General features: G+C 57.6%; 1 protein-coding gene across 3 annotated transcripts; it reads left to right on the forward strand.

Annotated features, from left to right (window-relative positions):
• Positions 1-1656: 1656 nt before the first annotated feature.
• OPRD1 (opioid receptor delta 1) lies at positions 1657-11372 on the forward strand. 3 transcript variants are annotated; one of them, XM_062014394.1, is made up of 4 exons: positions 1657-1681; positions 2932-3013; positions 9246-9595; positions 10840-11372. In XM_062014394.1, exons 2-4 carry the CDS (start codon positions 2997-2999, stop codon positions 11370-11372), a joined length of 900 nt encoding a protein of 299 aa, XP_061870378.1. In that variant the 5' UTR covers positions 1657-1681; positions 2932-2996. The 3 variants fall into 3 exon arrangements, with proteins under 3 accessions (XP_061870378.1, XP_061870377.1, XP_061870379.1); XM_062014393.1 differs by lacking the exon at positions 1657-1681 and having other exon boundaries at positions 2772-3013; XM_062014395.1 differs by lacking the exon at positions 1657-1681 and having other exon boundaries at positions 2967-2998.
• Positions 11373-11768: the final 396 nt, after the last annotated feature.

Genomic DNA, 11768 nt, shown 5'->3' on the forward strand with positions numbered 1-11768 from the left:
AACATGAATTTCCCTCCTCAGCATCTCTCTCACCAGCTGCATCTGCTTTAATTCTTGTGCAGGGGCTGTTTAGGGGAGAAGCAGCATCCTCCACACATTATCCAGGGTGTGGAGAAGAAAACATGAGCTGAGAGGATGCCATGGAGAAGTTCCCAAGAGGGGCAGGACTCAAGCCAAGATAAAGGGGCACTGATAAAACTTGGGGAGCAGAGAGAACTGCTGGCAGCTTGGGCACTCTCACTCCTGGCAGGGGAGTGCCTGGCACCAGCCATGGTGGGACAGAGCCTGCAGAAGCTCCATGTGCCACAATGAGGTGATGCCCTCCCCTCCTTCTCCCCTCCTTCTCCCTCTCCTCTCCTCTCCTCTCCTCTCCTCTCCTCTCCTCTCCTCTCCTCTCCTCTCCTCTCCTCTCCTCTCCTCTCCTCTCCTCTCCTCTCCTCTCCTCTCCCTTTGCCTGATTTGGGCAGCTCCCTCCATGGCAGAGCAGCCACAGCCCAACACAAGTGGATGAACAGCAAAAGCCTTTAAACATTTCCCATTTGTTTTCTGCATCTACTGGGTTTATTTTTAACATCCCAGCTGAAAATAAACCCCAACCCCACCGTGCTGGAGCTGAGCTGAGAGGACATGTGTGCTGGGACCTGCCAGGATGATTAGTCCTTTGCCAATAACCCCTTGGAACAGGGTCAGTGTGGGGGTTCTGGCTGTGCCTGGAGCCAAGCAAAGGGACAAGTTCTCTTCCAAATTGCTCTTCAGCGCCACTAAAACCTGTTCTGCAGTTCCCAACCTGACATTTCCCTCCTGCTGGGAGCCACCAGCAGCCAGGCTGCATCAGAGCTGAGCACAGCAGAGACTCTCCACCTTTCCCTGGGCTCCAGGAGGTGTTTTCAGCCCAGGAAGGTGCTTAAAGCCCATGTCCTGGAGGACAGACACATGTGGGACATCATCCTCTGCTCTGGCTTTCAGTGCCTGTCTGGAAAACCATCACAGGAATGGAAACACTCTCTGGGCACAGAGGCTGCAAAGTGCAGGACTCAAGGCAGACAAAGCACCTTAAAACCATCCCTGTGCTCCAGTTCTGCCTGTCCCCACCCCACCAGCCCTTTGGGATGAAGTTGGGGTCACTGTCACACAAACCCTCAGCCTGTGATGGCACAAACCCATCACCTATTGTTTCTGCCTCCTCAGCCCAGGAGCTGTTTACATCTCAACATCAGATGAATAAGAAGCTATTAATCCCTTCCAAGGCAGTTTTATGAGGCTCTTGATGAGATATCTGGATGCTTTGACACTGCAGGAGTTTTGTGCTGACAAAGGGCTACACAGACTGAAACCCCCAGCTCTGGGGTTGAACCAGCTGCTGGCCTTTCCTCCATGTGCTCTGTGCCCTGCTCTGTCCCTCCTGAGCCAAAACTACCCCCAATTACAGCAAATCACCCTCTCTGGCTGAGCCAGTTCTTTCCCAGGGCACAGGGCAACACATGAATCCATTCCCAAAGTGAAGAGGCAATAGGGGCACCCCAAAAGTGAGTCCTCACAGCCCCCACATCTGCTGGGTCTCCAGGAAAAACAAAGCTCCTGCTTTGCACACCCTGAAAGTGGGGAGACCTGCAGAGGGGGGGGGGGGCTTGCCCTAGAGAGGGTGAAGATGACCCTCAGCATCCCATAAGCCCAGCTCTGCCAAGCAGATGGGGCTAATGAGCCCCAGTGTTTGCTCCCCCCCACTCCCACTCCCAGCATCTCTCCTTCTCCCTCCCATCATCCCTAAGCCCCCCTCCATGTTGCTCCCCAAGCCCCTCTTCAGCATAACCCCCAAATCCTTCACCAAATCCCCACATCTTCCCTCCAGCATCCCACCAAATCTCCCCCCCCCCCAGCATCCCTCCCCTTCCCTCCCCCAAGCCCCCCATTCCCACAGCATCCTTCCCAAATCCTCCCCAAACTTCCTTCAGCATCCTCCAAACCCACCCAGCATCCCCCCCACACCCCCACCCCACCCCATGGGAGGAGAGGAGGACAAAAGGCACAGGGGGGACATGGAGATCACAGACACCTCAGCTTTGCTTTGGGGATAAGGGGTGTGTGGGGGGGTTGTTGTCTCTCTCCCTTCCTCCAGACAAAGAAAACTCGAAACAGCCGTAACACGGAGCTCCATCGCCCTCCCCCCACCCCCAACGAGCTCGGGGTCCCCCGGGATGCTCGGAGCCGCTCCCGCAGCCCTCGCCGGCTCCAGGGGAGGGAGGGGAGACAAAGAGGGACTGGGGTGGAGAAGGAAGGCAGAGAAGGAAGGGAGGAAGAGATTGAGGTGGGGGCGTCGGGGGGGGCGCTGGCAAGGTCCCTGGGGATGAGGGAAGGAAAGGATCGGGGGAGATAGCGGCAGGAGCCGGGGGGAAGCAGGTAGGGGCATGGATGGGGGAGGGCAGGCAGGAATGGAGGGGCAGGGGGAGGCAGGAACAGACCGTGGTGGGAGACAAGGACGTGTCCTAGGGCCAGAGAGCTGCAGGGAGGAGACAGGAGGAGGGGAGCCACAGGGATGGGGGGTACAGGCAGGGAGCTGCTGTGGGCAGGGGGGGACCAGGCAGGAGAGAGGGCAGGCGGGCAGAGCCGCCCCCAGCCCCACGTGTCGGGGGAGGGAGGTGTGAGACACACGCTGCGTTTATAAACCGTCCCCGAGCGCGGCGGCGGGGCGGGAGGAGGCGGCGCTGGGCGGGAGCGGGACTCGAACCCGCGGAGCTCGGATGCGCCCGGCAGCCGGGGAGGGGCCGCGGGTCATGGAGCTGCCCACGGAGCTGCCCACGGAGCTGCCCACGGAGCTGCCCACGGCCGGCGGCACCTCCTGGGGCAACGCTACCGCCTGGGACCTCCTGCCCGCTCATGGGGTCAACGAGACGGGGCCGCAACGGGCCAAGAACGCCACGTCCGTCCTCATCGCCATCGTCATCACCGCGCTGTACTCCGTGGTGTGTGTGGTGGGGCTGCTGGGCAACGTCCTGGTCATGTACGGCATCGTCAGGTGAGACGGGCACCCGCGGCAGCCAGAGCCCGCCCGTGGGACAGGGGGTGAGGGAGCACCTTGGGGGACAGCTAATGGGGGGTGGGAGGGCAGTGGAGGTCCTGGGCACAAGGGGGTGCAAGAGGTGAGTGGCAGCAGGGAGCTGAGGAGCTGGTGTGTGCTGGGTGTGAGACAGCAGATGGGAGTGAGGAGGAGTGTGCACCAGGAGTGAGTGTGTGCTGGGTGTGAGAACAGCAAGTGAGTGTGCACCAAGTGTGAGACAGCAGCGGGAGTGAGTGTGCACTGGGACTGTGTTGTCAGTGCATCAGGACCAAGTGTGCATCAGGACCAAGTGTGCACCAGGGATGAGACAAGACAGCAGCACAAGGGAGTGTGCACCAGGATCAAGTGTGCACCAGGACCAAGTGTGCACCAGGGATGAGACAAGACAGCAGCAGGAGTGAGTGTGCACCAGGACTGAGTGTGTGCTGGGTGTGAGAACAGCCAGGTGAGCGTGCACCAAGTGTGAGACAGCAGCAGGAGTGAGTGTGCACTGGGACTGTGTTGTCAGTGCACCAGGACCAAGTGTGCACCAGGACCAAGTATGCACCAGGGATGAGACAACACAGCAGCAGGAGTGAGTGTGCACCAGGACTGAGTGTGTGCTGTGTGTGAGAGGATGAGAAGTGATTGCAAACCACGTGTGAGTGTGCACCAGGTGTGAGACAGCAGCAGGAGTGAGGGTGGGTGGGTGCTGGGGAGCAGAGAGCAATGATCTGGGTGTGATGTGCATGTGAATGGACACGTGCAGGGGGGTGTCTGGATGCTGTGCCAGAGCCAGAGGAAAGGTGAAGGCTGCATGTGTAGGGAGCAGCACTGAGGGGGATACAAGAGCTGGTGTTTGAGGCAGAAGCCAGCCCCAATGCCAACATCTCCATGTTCCTCACCCCAGCCTGGGTTGGGGGGGCCAAGGCACGGACAGGTCCCACTGTGGTTTGGGAGAGGTGGGAGCCCAGGGGGCTGGTTTTTGTCAACCCACAAACACCACCAAAGAGAGTGAGGGTTGTGCATCTCCCAGCTGTGGGGTACAGCTGGGATAGAGGCTGCCTTGGGCTCCTGCCCCACTCCATCACCATGACCTGAAGTGCACAGAGCCTGGGTTTCCCACCACAGCCCATTCCCTAACAAAGAGCAGGAGTTGAGGGGCCCAGCCTCAGCTCCCACCTTGGCTGAGCTGCCCCTGGCCCCCCAGAACCAAGCAGAGACTCATGTCCCAGGAGACACCAAACCCCACTTTGCTTCCATCCAGCATCACAGACACACTTCTGAGGCTCTTCCTGGGCAGGGAGGGGGTCTGCTGGGTCTCTGCACCCCAGCACAAGCACCAGGACCCCCACCCTCCCTTCTTCAGTAGACAGGGATGAGATGCTGCTGTACTTACCAAAACACCCTGCATGTGCCAACAGCCCCTTTGTCTGAGGCAACAGTCGATCCTGTCTGGGTGAGGTGAGTTGACACGAGGCTGCTGTTAAAAGGGACCAAGAAAGCCAAGTCTTGCAGCTGACAGGGTGACTGGGGCTGGCAGAGCCCTCCCTGGCCCCCAAGGCAGGAGCCACACTCACCATCACCAGCACAGATCCCCACCTCCAGCCCAGCTGAGGGGAGCAGATGTGCCTCTGGGTGCCTGAGCCCCATGGAATACACTGAGGGAACCCAGGATTCACAGGATCCCTCCCAATTCCCAATGTCCCAGCATCAGCAGGGGCCAAAACCCCATGGCCAAAGCAGAGTTTGTGGCTAGATTTAGGCAAATCCCCCCAAATCCCCATGTTAGCCATTTCTTTCCCCTCCTATCCCAGCACTTTCAGTCCATGGTGATGGTTACAGAGGGTCAGCCCAGCCCAGCCTGGCTCTGCCTGTGCATGAAATGAATGTGGTGACTCAGAGGGGAAGGAGAGCAGCCTGAAACGTGCCCATGCACCACGTAGGGCTGCCCATCACCCTCATGCCAGGCTCTTTGGGTAGCTGTGCTGTGTATTTGAACCTGCTGAGGGTGGGTGATGGGGAGTGGGATGGGGCTGTCACTCCCTGGCCTCACCTGGCATGGGACAGGAGGTTTTTATTCACCCCCTTGAAGCAGCTTTAAAAAAATCACCCTTAGACTGAGATAGCAAATGACAGTAATTGTTGCAGAGACATGCAGCATGTAGGGTGTCAGGGTGAAGGATGAGTGTTATTAGACCCCCTCCAGCTGGTTGTGCTCTATGAGGAGAGGGAAGGCATGTTAAAGAGAAAGCTTTAATATGCAAACAACATCCTCCCCTGTTTTAACTCCCTGAGCAACCTGATGTTTCAGAGAGCCTGACCCTACAGCAGATCCCATCACTCAGCTTTTTAGCCTCCCCTGTTTTCTGACCCACCAGATGATGCTGGAATGAAATTCATCTCCCAAGGAAGGAATGAGGGATGTTCCCTGTGCCCCTGGGCCAGGAGGGGCTGTGAGGAGCAGCAGAGCCCATCACACACCTTCCTCCTGCCTGGAGTTCTGTGGTGTTTGGGCCAGGATTGGTTCAGCTCCACTGGAGAAACCTGTTTTCATAGAATCAATTCAGTTGTTGAAGCCCTTGAAGCTGCTGCAGTCCCAGCCCTGCCCTCACCCTGCCCAGCCCAGCACTGACCCCTGGCCCTCAGCACCTCAGCTCCATGGCTCTTGGATCCCTCCAGGGCTGGGCACTGCCCCAGCTCCCTGGGCAGCCTGGCACAGGGGCTGACACCCCTCTCAGGGAAACAGTTCTGCCTCAGCTCCAATCTCAACCTCCCCTGGGGTAACTCCAGCCCCTTTCTTCTTCTCCTATCACTTGGGAGCAGAGCCTGACCCCAGCTCCCTGCAGCCTCCTGTCAGGGAGTGTCAGAGAGTGCTCCTGGCTCCCCTCAGCCTCCTCTTCTCCAAGGAGCTCCAGGGATTCAGGGACCTTGAGATGAGGAGGATGCTGCAGAGCCCCTGTGTACCATGAGCAGACACACACAGGACTCTGCTCCACAGCCCCCAGCTGAGCTCCCTGAAGGGACACCCAGCCCCCTGGAGAGCCCAAATCCCCCCTCCTGGAGCAGCCAAATCCCAGCCACACAGCCGGGAGAAGCTCAGCCCTCCCCAGCCCCCTCGGGCAGCATCACGCTGCAATTGCCACATCCTCAGAAGCTTTTCAAAATCCCCCTTGAAGCAATTTGCAGCTGCGAGCTCGGGCTTGTGAGTGCCCAGAGCCCCGCGGAGCCCATCAACCCCCTGCTGGCTGCTGCCCGGGCTGCTGCAGGATCCTATTGCCGGCCACAGCATTTGGGAGCTTGGGCTCTTTAAGCAGCTCCGGGAGCTTTTGCCAGTGGTTTCTTTTGCTTAGTTTCCAAGAGTTCTGGAGAGTTTGAGGGGTCCCTACCAGGGAGTGCAAGTGCTCTGGCTCTGGCACACAGAGCTGCCCTGTGCTCTCTGCTTCCCCTCCAGCATCATCTGTCCCTCAGCATCTTCCAGATTGTCTGGTTCAAGTGCAGGACTTCCCAGTCAAGGCACTCACTCAGCTGACATGGGTTTGGCAGCAGAAGTGGACCTTTCTCTCCTCTCTGGGTGATAAACCTCTTTCCTGGAGCAGCAGCTTCATTTGCAACTCTGGGCCATCAGGGTGGACCCTCAGCCCAGTCCTGGAAGGGGATGAATCCTTCTCAATTGTCATTCCCATTATCATCCCAGTCATCCCTATGGCTGCTTTGCCCTCACAGCACATCCCCATCCTGCCTGGGGGCTGAGTACAGCCCCAACTCCCCCCTCCCAGCCCTGGCACATCTGGCAGGGGATGGGAAGCACTTACCCAGCCCCTGAGGGTGCCTGGTACAGCACAACCTCAATAACTGATGACTTTTTTCCACTTTACAGACCAGAGAAGCCTGAATCCACCTGAAATGCTGATGTTTTTAATCAAGGAGAGGCCAAACCTGACAGAAAACAAATTGCCAGCTTCTCCCCTAGCTTGGAATGAAACCTTTGTGAAAGGGGCATTTGCAGCAGAGCTTGGGGAATACCTGACAAGGGCTTTTTTGGATGCTGTATTTCAGATAAGAATAATAACCAAAAGCTCAGCTCCAATATTGCCACCCTTGGGAGTTTCTCCTCTGCCCTTTGCAGCCCAGGTGGATGAGCAGGGAGGTTGGTGCTGCTCTCAGCTGCTGTTTGCAGCAGCTGGAAGTTTTTGCAGCCTTCCTTCTTCCAGTTCTACCAACAGCACAACCTGACCCTGCTGAGATGGAGGAGAAAGTGAATTGCTGTTACCATCAAGCCCAGGAATCTCTTTCCTACATCAGCCTGGTCTCCAGCCATGGCAGCAGAGCACCAGCCATCTGAGATGGGGGCTGCTCAATCTCCTCACCCCAGTTTTCTCCATGTACCCTGTCACATGATGGGGTTCTTGATAGGACAAAGAGGCTTCAAACTGAAAGAAGGGAGATTTAGGTGAAATATTAGGGAGAAAATCTTCTCTGTGAGGGTGGGAAGGTCCTGGGGACAAGTTCTCCAGTGAAGCTGTGGCTGCCCCATCCCTGGAAGTGTCCAAGGCCAGGTTGGATGGGGTTTGGAGCAACTTGAGCTATTGTGTCCCTGCCCAGGGCAGAGGGTTGGAACTGGATGAGCTTTGAGTTCCCTCCCAACCCAAACCAGTCAGTGAATCTGCTATGAGCTCTGCCAATGATCCTTTCATCTGGCAACCAAGGGGTTGTCTCCCCCCAGCTCAGGGGCTGGATTCAGCCCCTCTCTTGTCTCTTAGAGCCAAACCCCACCCTGGGGAGGCTACAAGCAGGTTTGGTGATGCACAGGGAGGCTTGTGCTCCAACTGACACCCTGTTGATTAATTAGGGTGCAGCTAAATGAGCTCAGGGCTGCAGAGGATGCTCTGAGCAATGGGAGGGAGCAGTGAGGGAAGGGTCTGAGCTGCTGGTGTAGCTGTAACCTCAGCCTGGCCAAGAGCCCAGGGCTGCCATGGAACCACTGACCCAACCCCAACAGCTCCCTCAGCAGTGGGGATGTGCATCCATGGATGAGCATCACCTTGGGCAGCACCTACAGGGCTGGATGCTCTGAGGACACAGCCCTGGCACTCACCACAACTACCCCTCTGCCCTCCAGGGAGGATTTTGGCACTGGGGGACGAGTGTTTCTCTTCCTGCTATATGAGGAGGACCACAGAGGAGACACTGGTCATGGGTGGATCAGCCCTTTCCAAATGCCCCAAGGGAAGGGGCAGAGTGGCCCTGGCAGCCAGGCTTCCCCCAAGGCTCTGGAGCTCAAGCCTGGCTAATTGGGCTGCTTCCAGATGGCCTCTTTCTGGGGGTAATCAATCCAGTTTCTGCAAGTAACCAGCAGGGAAGCAAGCTCAGATCAGCACCATTTACTGGGTGGAAAATGAGATAAAGGAGGTTTTGGGAGGTGAAGGATATTGTGCAACTGCTTCAGGGAAATGGAGGAAATCAATGGAATTGGAGAAGTGACTTCTCTGAAAATGTCTTCAGGTTGCCTTTGAATAAAGACAGACACAGGAATGAGCATCAGCTGCCTGGGGAGTACTGAGAAGAGTGTGGGCAGCAGGTTGAGGGAGGTTCTGCTCCCCCTCTGCTCTGCCCTGGGGAGGCATCATCTGGAGTCCTGTGTCCAGTTCTGGGCTCCCCAGCTCAGGAGGGACAGGGAACTGCTGGAGAGAGGCCAGTGCAGGGCCACCAAGATGCTGAGGGGATGGAACATGTGTGTGAGGAGGAAAGGCTGCAGCCCTGGGGCTGTTCAGCCTGGGGAAGAGAAGCCTGAGCTCAGGGGCACCTCAGCAACACTGATCAGCACCTAAAGGGTGGGTGTCAGGAGGATGAGGTGACACTTTGTTGTGTGGTGGCCAGTGACAGGACAAGGGGGAACAGGCACAGGCTGGAACATGGGAAATGCCACTGGCACAGGAGGAGAAAGTCCTTTGGGTCTGAAGTGAGGGAGCCCTGGCCCAGGCTGCCCAGGGAGGGTGTGGAGGCTCCTTCTCAGGAGGTTTCCAACCCCAGCTGGACACATTCCTGTGCCCCTGAGCCAGGGGAAGCTGCTGTAGCAGGGGCTGGGGCTGGATGAACTCTGCAGGGCCCTTCCAACCCCCACCACTCTGGGATTCTGTGCACACACACACTTGGGCACAGTGAGCCTGCCCTGACCTCCTGCAGCTGCTCACTCCTCTGCCACCCCCAGGTACACCAAGATGAAAACAGCCACCAACATCTACATCTTCAACCTGGCCCTGGCAGACGCCCTGGCCACCAGCACGCTGCCCTTCCAGAGTGCCAAGTACCTGATGGAGACGTGGCCCTTTGGGGAGCTGCTCTGCAAAGCTGTGATCTCCATTGACTACTACAACATGTTCACCAGCATCTTCACCCTCACCATGATGAGTGTGGATCGTTATGTCGCCGTCTGTCACCCTGTCAAGGCCCTGGATTTCCGCACCCCAGCCAAGGCCAAGGTCATCAATGTCTGCATCTGGGTGCTCTCCTCTCTCATTGGGGTGCCCATCATGGCCATGGCTGTCACCAAGTCAAAAGGTAAGTGGGTTCTGGGGAAGTGTCCCATCCATCCATCCTGGGGATGAGCTGGCTAGTCTAGGCCCTGTAGCAGGTTTGAGCTCGGTGTTGGGCACCTCTCTGCCCTGGAAAAACCATCACAGGACCTTAAGGGCTGGAAGGGAGCTGCAAAGCTCATCCAGTGCAACCCCCTGCCAGAACAGCACCACCTAGAGCAGGGCACACAGGGACTCATCCAGCTGGGTTGGGATGTCTCCAGAGAAGGAGCCTCCACAGCCCATCTGGGCAGCCCCTGCCAGTGCTCCCTCACCTCAACAGGGAACAAATTCTGCCTTGTGTTGCTTTGGAACCTCTTCTGTTCCAGTTTATACACTGTGCTCTTTCCCATTTCAGCTGCAGAGGTTGGAAACTGCCCCAGAAATTGTGGTTCCCCAACTTCAGTCCAACCAGTGCCAAGTTCATTGAGAGTGCTTAACTGATAAGGCTTAATTGACAGGGCTACCAAGATGCTGAGGGGATGGAACACGTGTGTGAGGAGGAAAGGCTGCAGCCCTGGGGCTGTTCAGCCTGGGGAAGAGAAGCCTGAGCTCAGGGGGATGTTATCAATGCTGATCAGTACCTAAGGGGTGGGTGTCAGGAGGATGGGGTCAGTCTTTTTCTGTGGTGCCCAGTGCCAGGACAAGGGGTGATGGACATCAGCTGGAACACAACAAGTTCTGCTGGCACAGGAGGAGAAACCTCTTTGGTGTTGAGGTGAGGGAGCCCTGGCCCAGGCTGCCCAGGGAGGGTGTGGAGGCTCCTTCTCAGGAGGTTTCCAACCCCACCTGCACACGTTCCTGTGCCCCCTGAGCCAGGGGAACCTGCTTTAGCAGGGAGTTGTGCTGGATGAGCTCTGCAGGGCCCTTCCAGCCCCCACCACTCTGAGATTCTATCATCTTCCCCAGCCCAGAGGAAGCCAACACGAGGAGAAAGGGCTCAGAGAGCTCCCCTGTCCCCAAGACCCTGTCCCTCCCTCCCCATCTCCCCCAGCAAGGATATCTCTGGTTGGCTTCATCGTCGACCAGCTGCCGGAGCTGCAGGTTACAGTCATGCAGGAGCTGGTCCAGTGTCCTCTCTGTCCTGCCCAGCTGGGCCACCTCTCCCCTCAGGGGATTGTGCTAGATGAGCTCTGCAGGACCCTTCCATCCCCCACCACTCAGGAATCCTGTGTGATTCCCAGCAAACACTCCCCCAGCTCCCTCTTTGATCACCCCTCTCTCCCACAGACGGGATAGTGCTGTGCACCCTCCAGTTTCCCGACCCTCCCATCTACTGGGACACCGTGACTAAGATCTGTGTCTTCATCTTTGCCTTCATGGTGCCCATCTTGGTCATCACCATCTGCTACGGGCTGATGATCCTTCGCCTGAAGAGCGTTCGCCTGCTCTCGGGCTCCAAGGAGAAGGACCGCAACCTGCGGCGCATCACACGCATGGTGCTGGTGGTGGTGGCCGCCTTCATCATCTGCTGGACACCCATCCACATCTTTGTCATCATCTGGACACTGGTGGACATCGATAAGAAGAACCCCTACGTGGTGGCCAGCCTGCACTTCTGCATCGCCCTGGGTTACACCAACAGCAGCCTCAACCCCGTCCTTTACGCTTTCCTGGATGAAAACTTCAAGAGGTGTTTTCGGGAGTTCTGCCTCCCCTTCCGGGCTCGTGGTGCTCACAGCAGCTTCTCCCACCCCAGGAACCTGCCCCAGGAGCGTGTTTCTACCTGTGTCCCCTCGGGAGCCCCTCACAAGCCGGCATGACTAGGTGTGGGCAGCCTCCAGCGAGGCTGCCAGGGCCACGCAGAAGTGACCCGTGAAGAAGTGACCCAGGTCACCACCACGGAGCTGTAGCAGAGCGGTGCTCCCCACTCCCCACTCCTTTGACATTGCAAGGGACTTGCTTTGTTTATCCTGGAGAACATCCTGGGGATGGGGGAATTGGGACTCACCAAGGAATGGAGGGAGAGGATGAAAACAAGGGGCAAACTGGGCAGAGCTGCTCTGCTGCTGCACCCACCGCTGTGAGGAACAGCCCCATCCACCTAACACACAGCTATTGGCAAAGCCTGAGCAGCCTGGGCCACTGTGACTGCAATCACCACGTGCTCCTCCTCCTGCATGGGCACAGAGGGCATCACAGCCCATGGAAAGAGGGGG

The sequence above is a fragment of the Colius striatus genome, chromosome 24 (genome assembly GCF_028858725.1).
Source record: "Colius striatus isolate bColStr4 chromosome 24, bColStr4.1.hap1, whole genome shotgun sequence".
Lineage (NCBI taxonomy): Eukaryota > Metazoa > Chordata > Aves > Coliiformes > Coliidae > Colius > Colius striatus.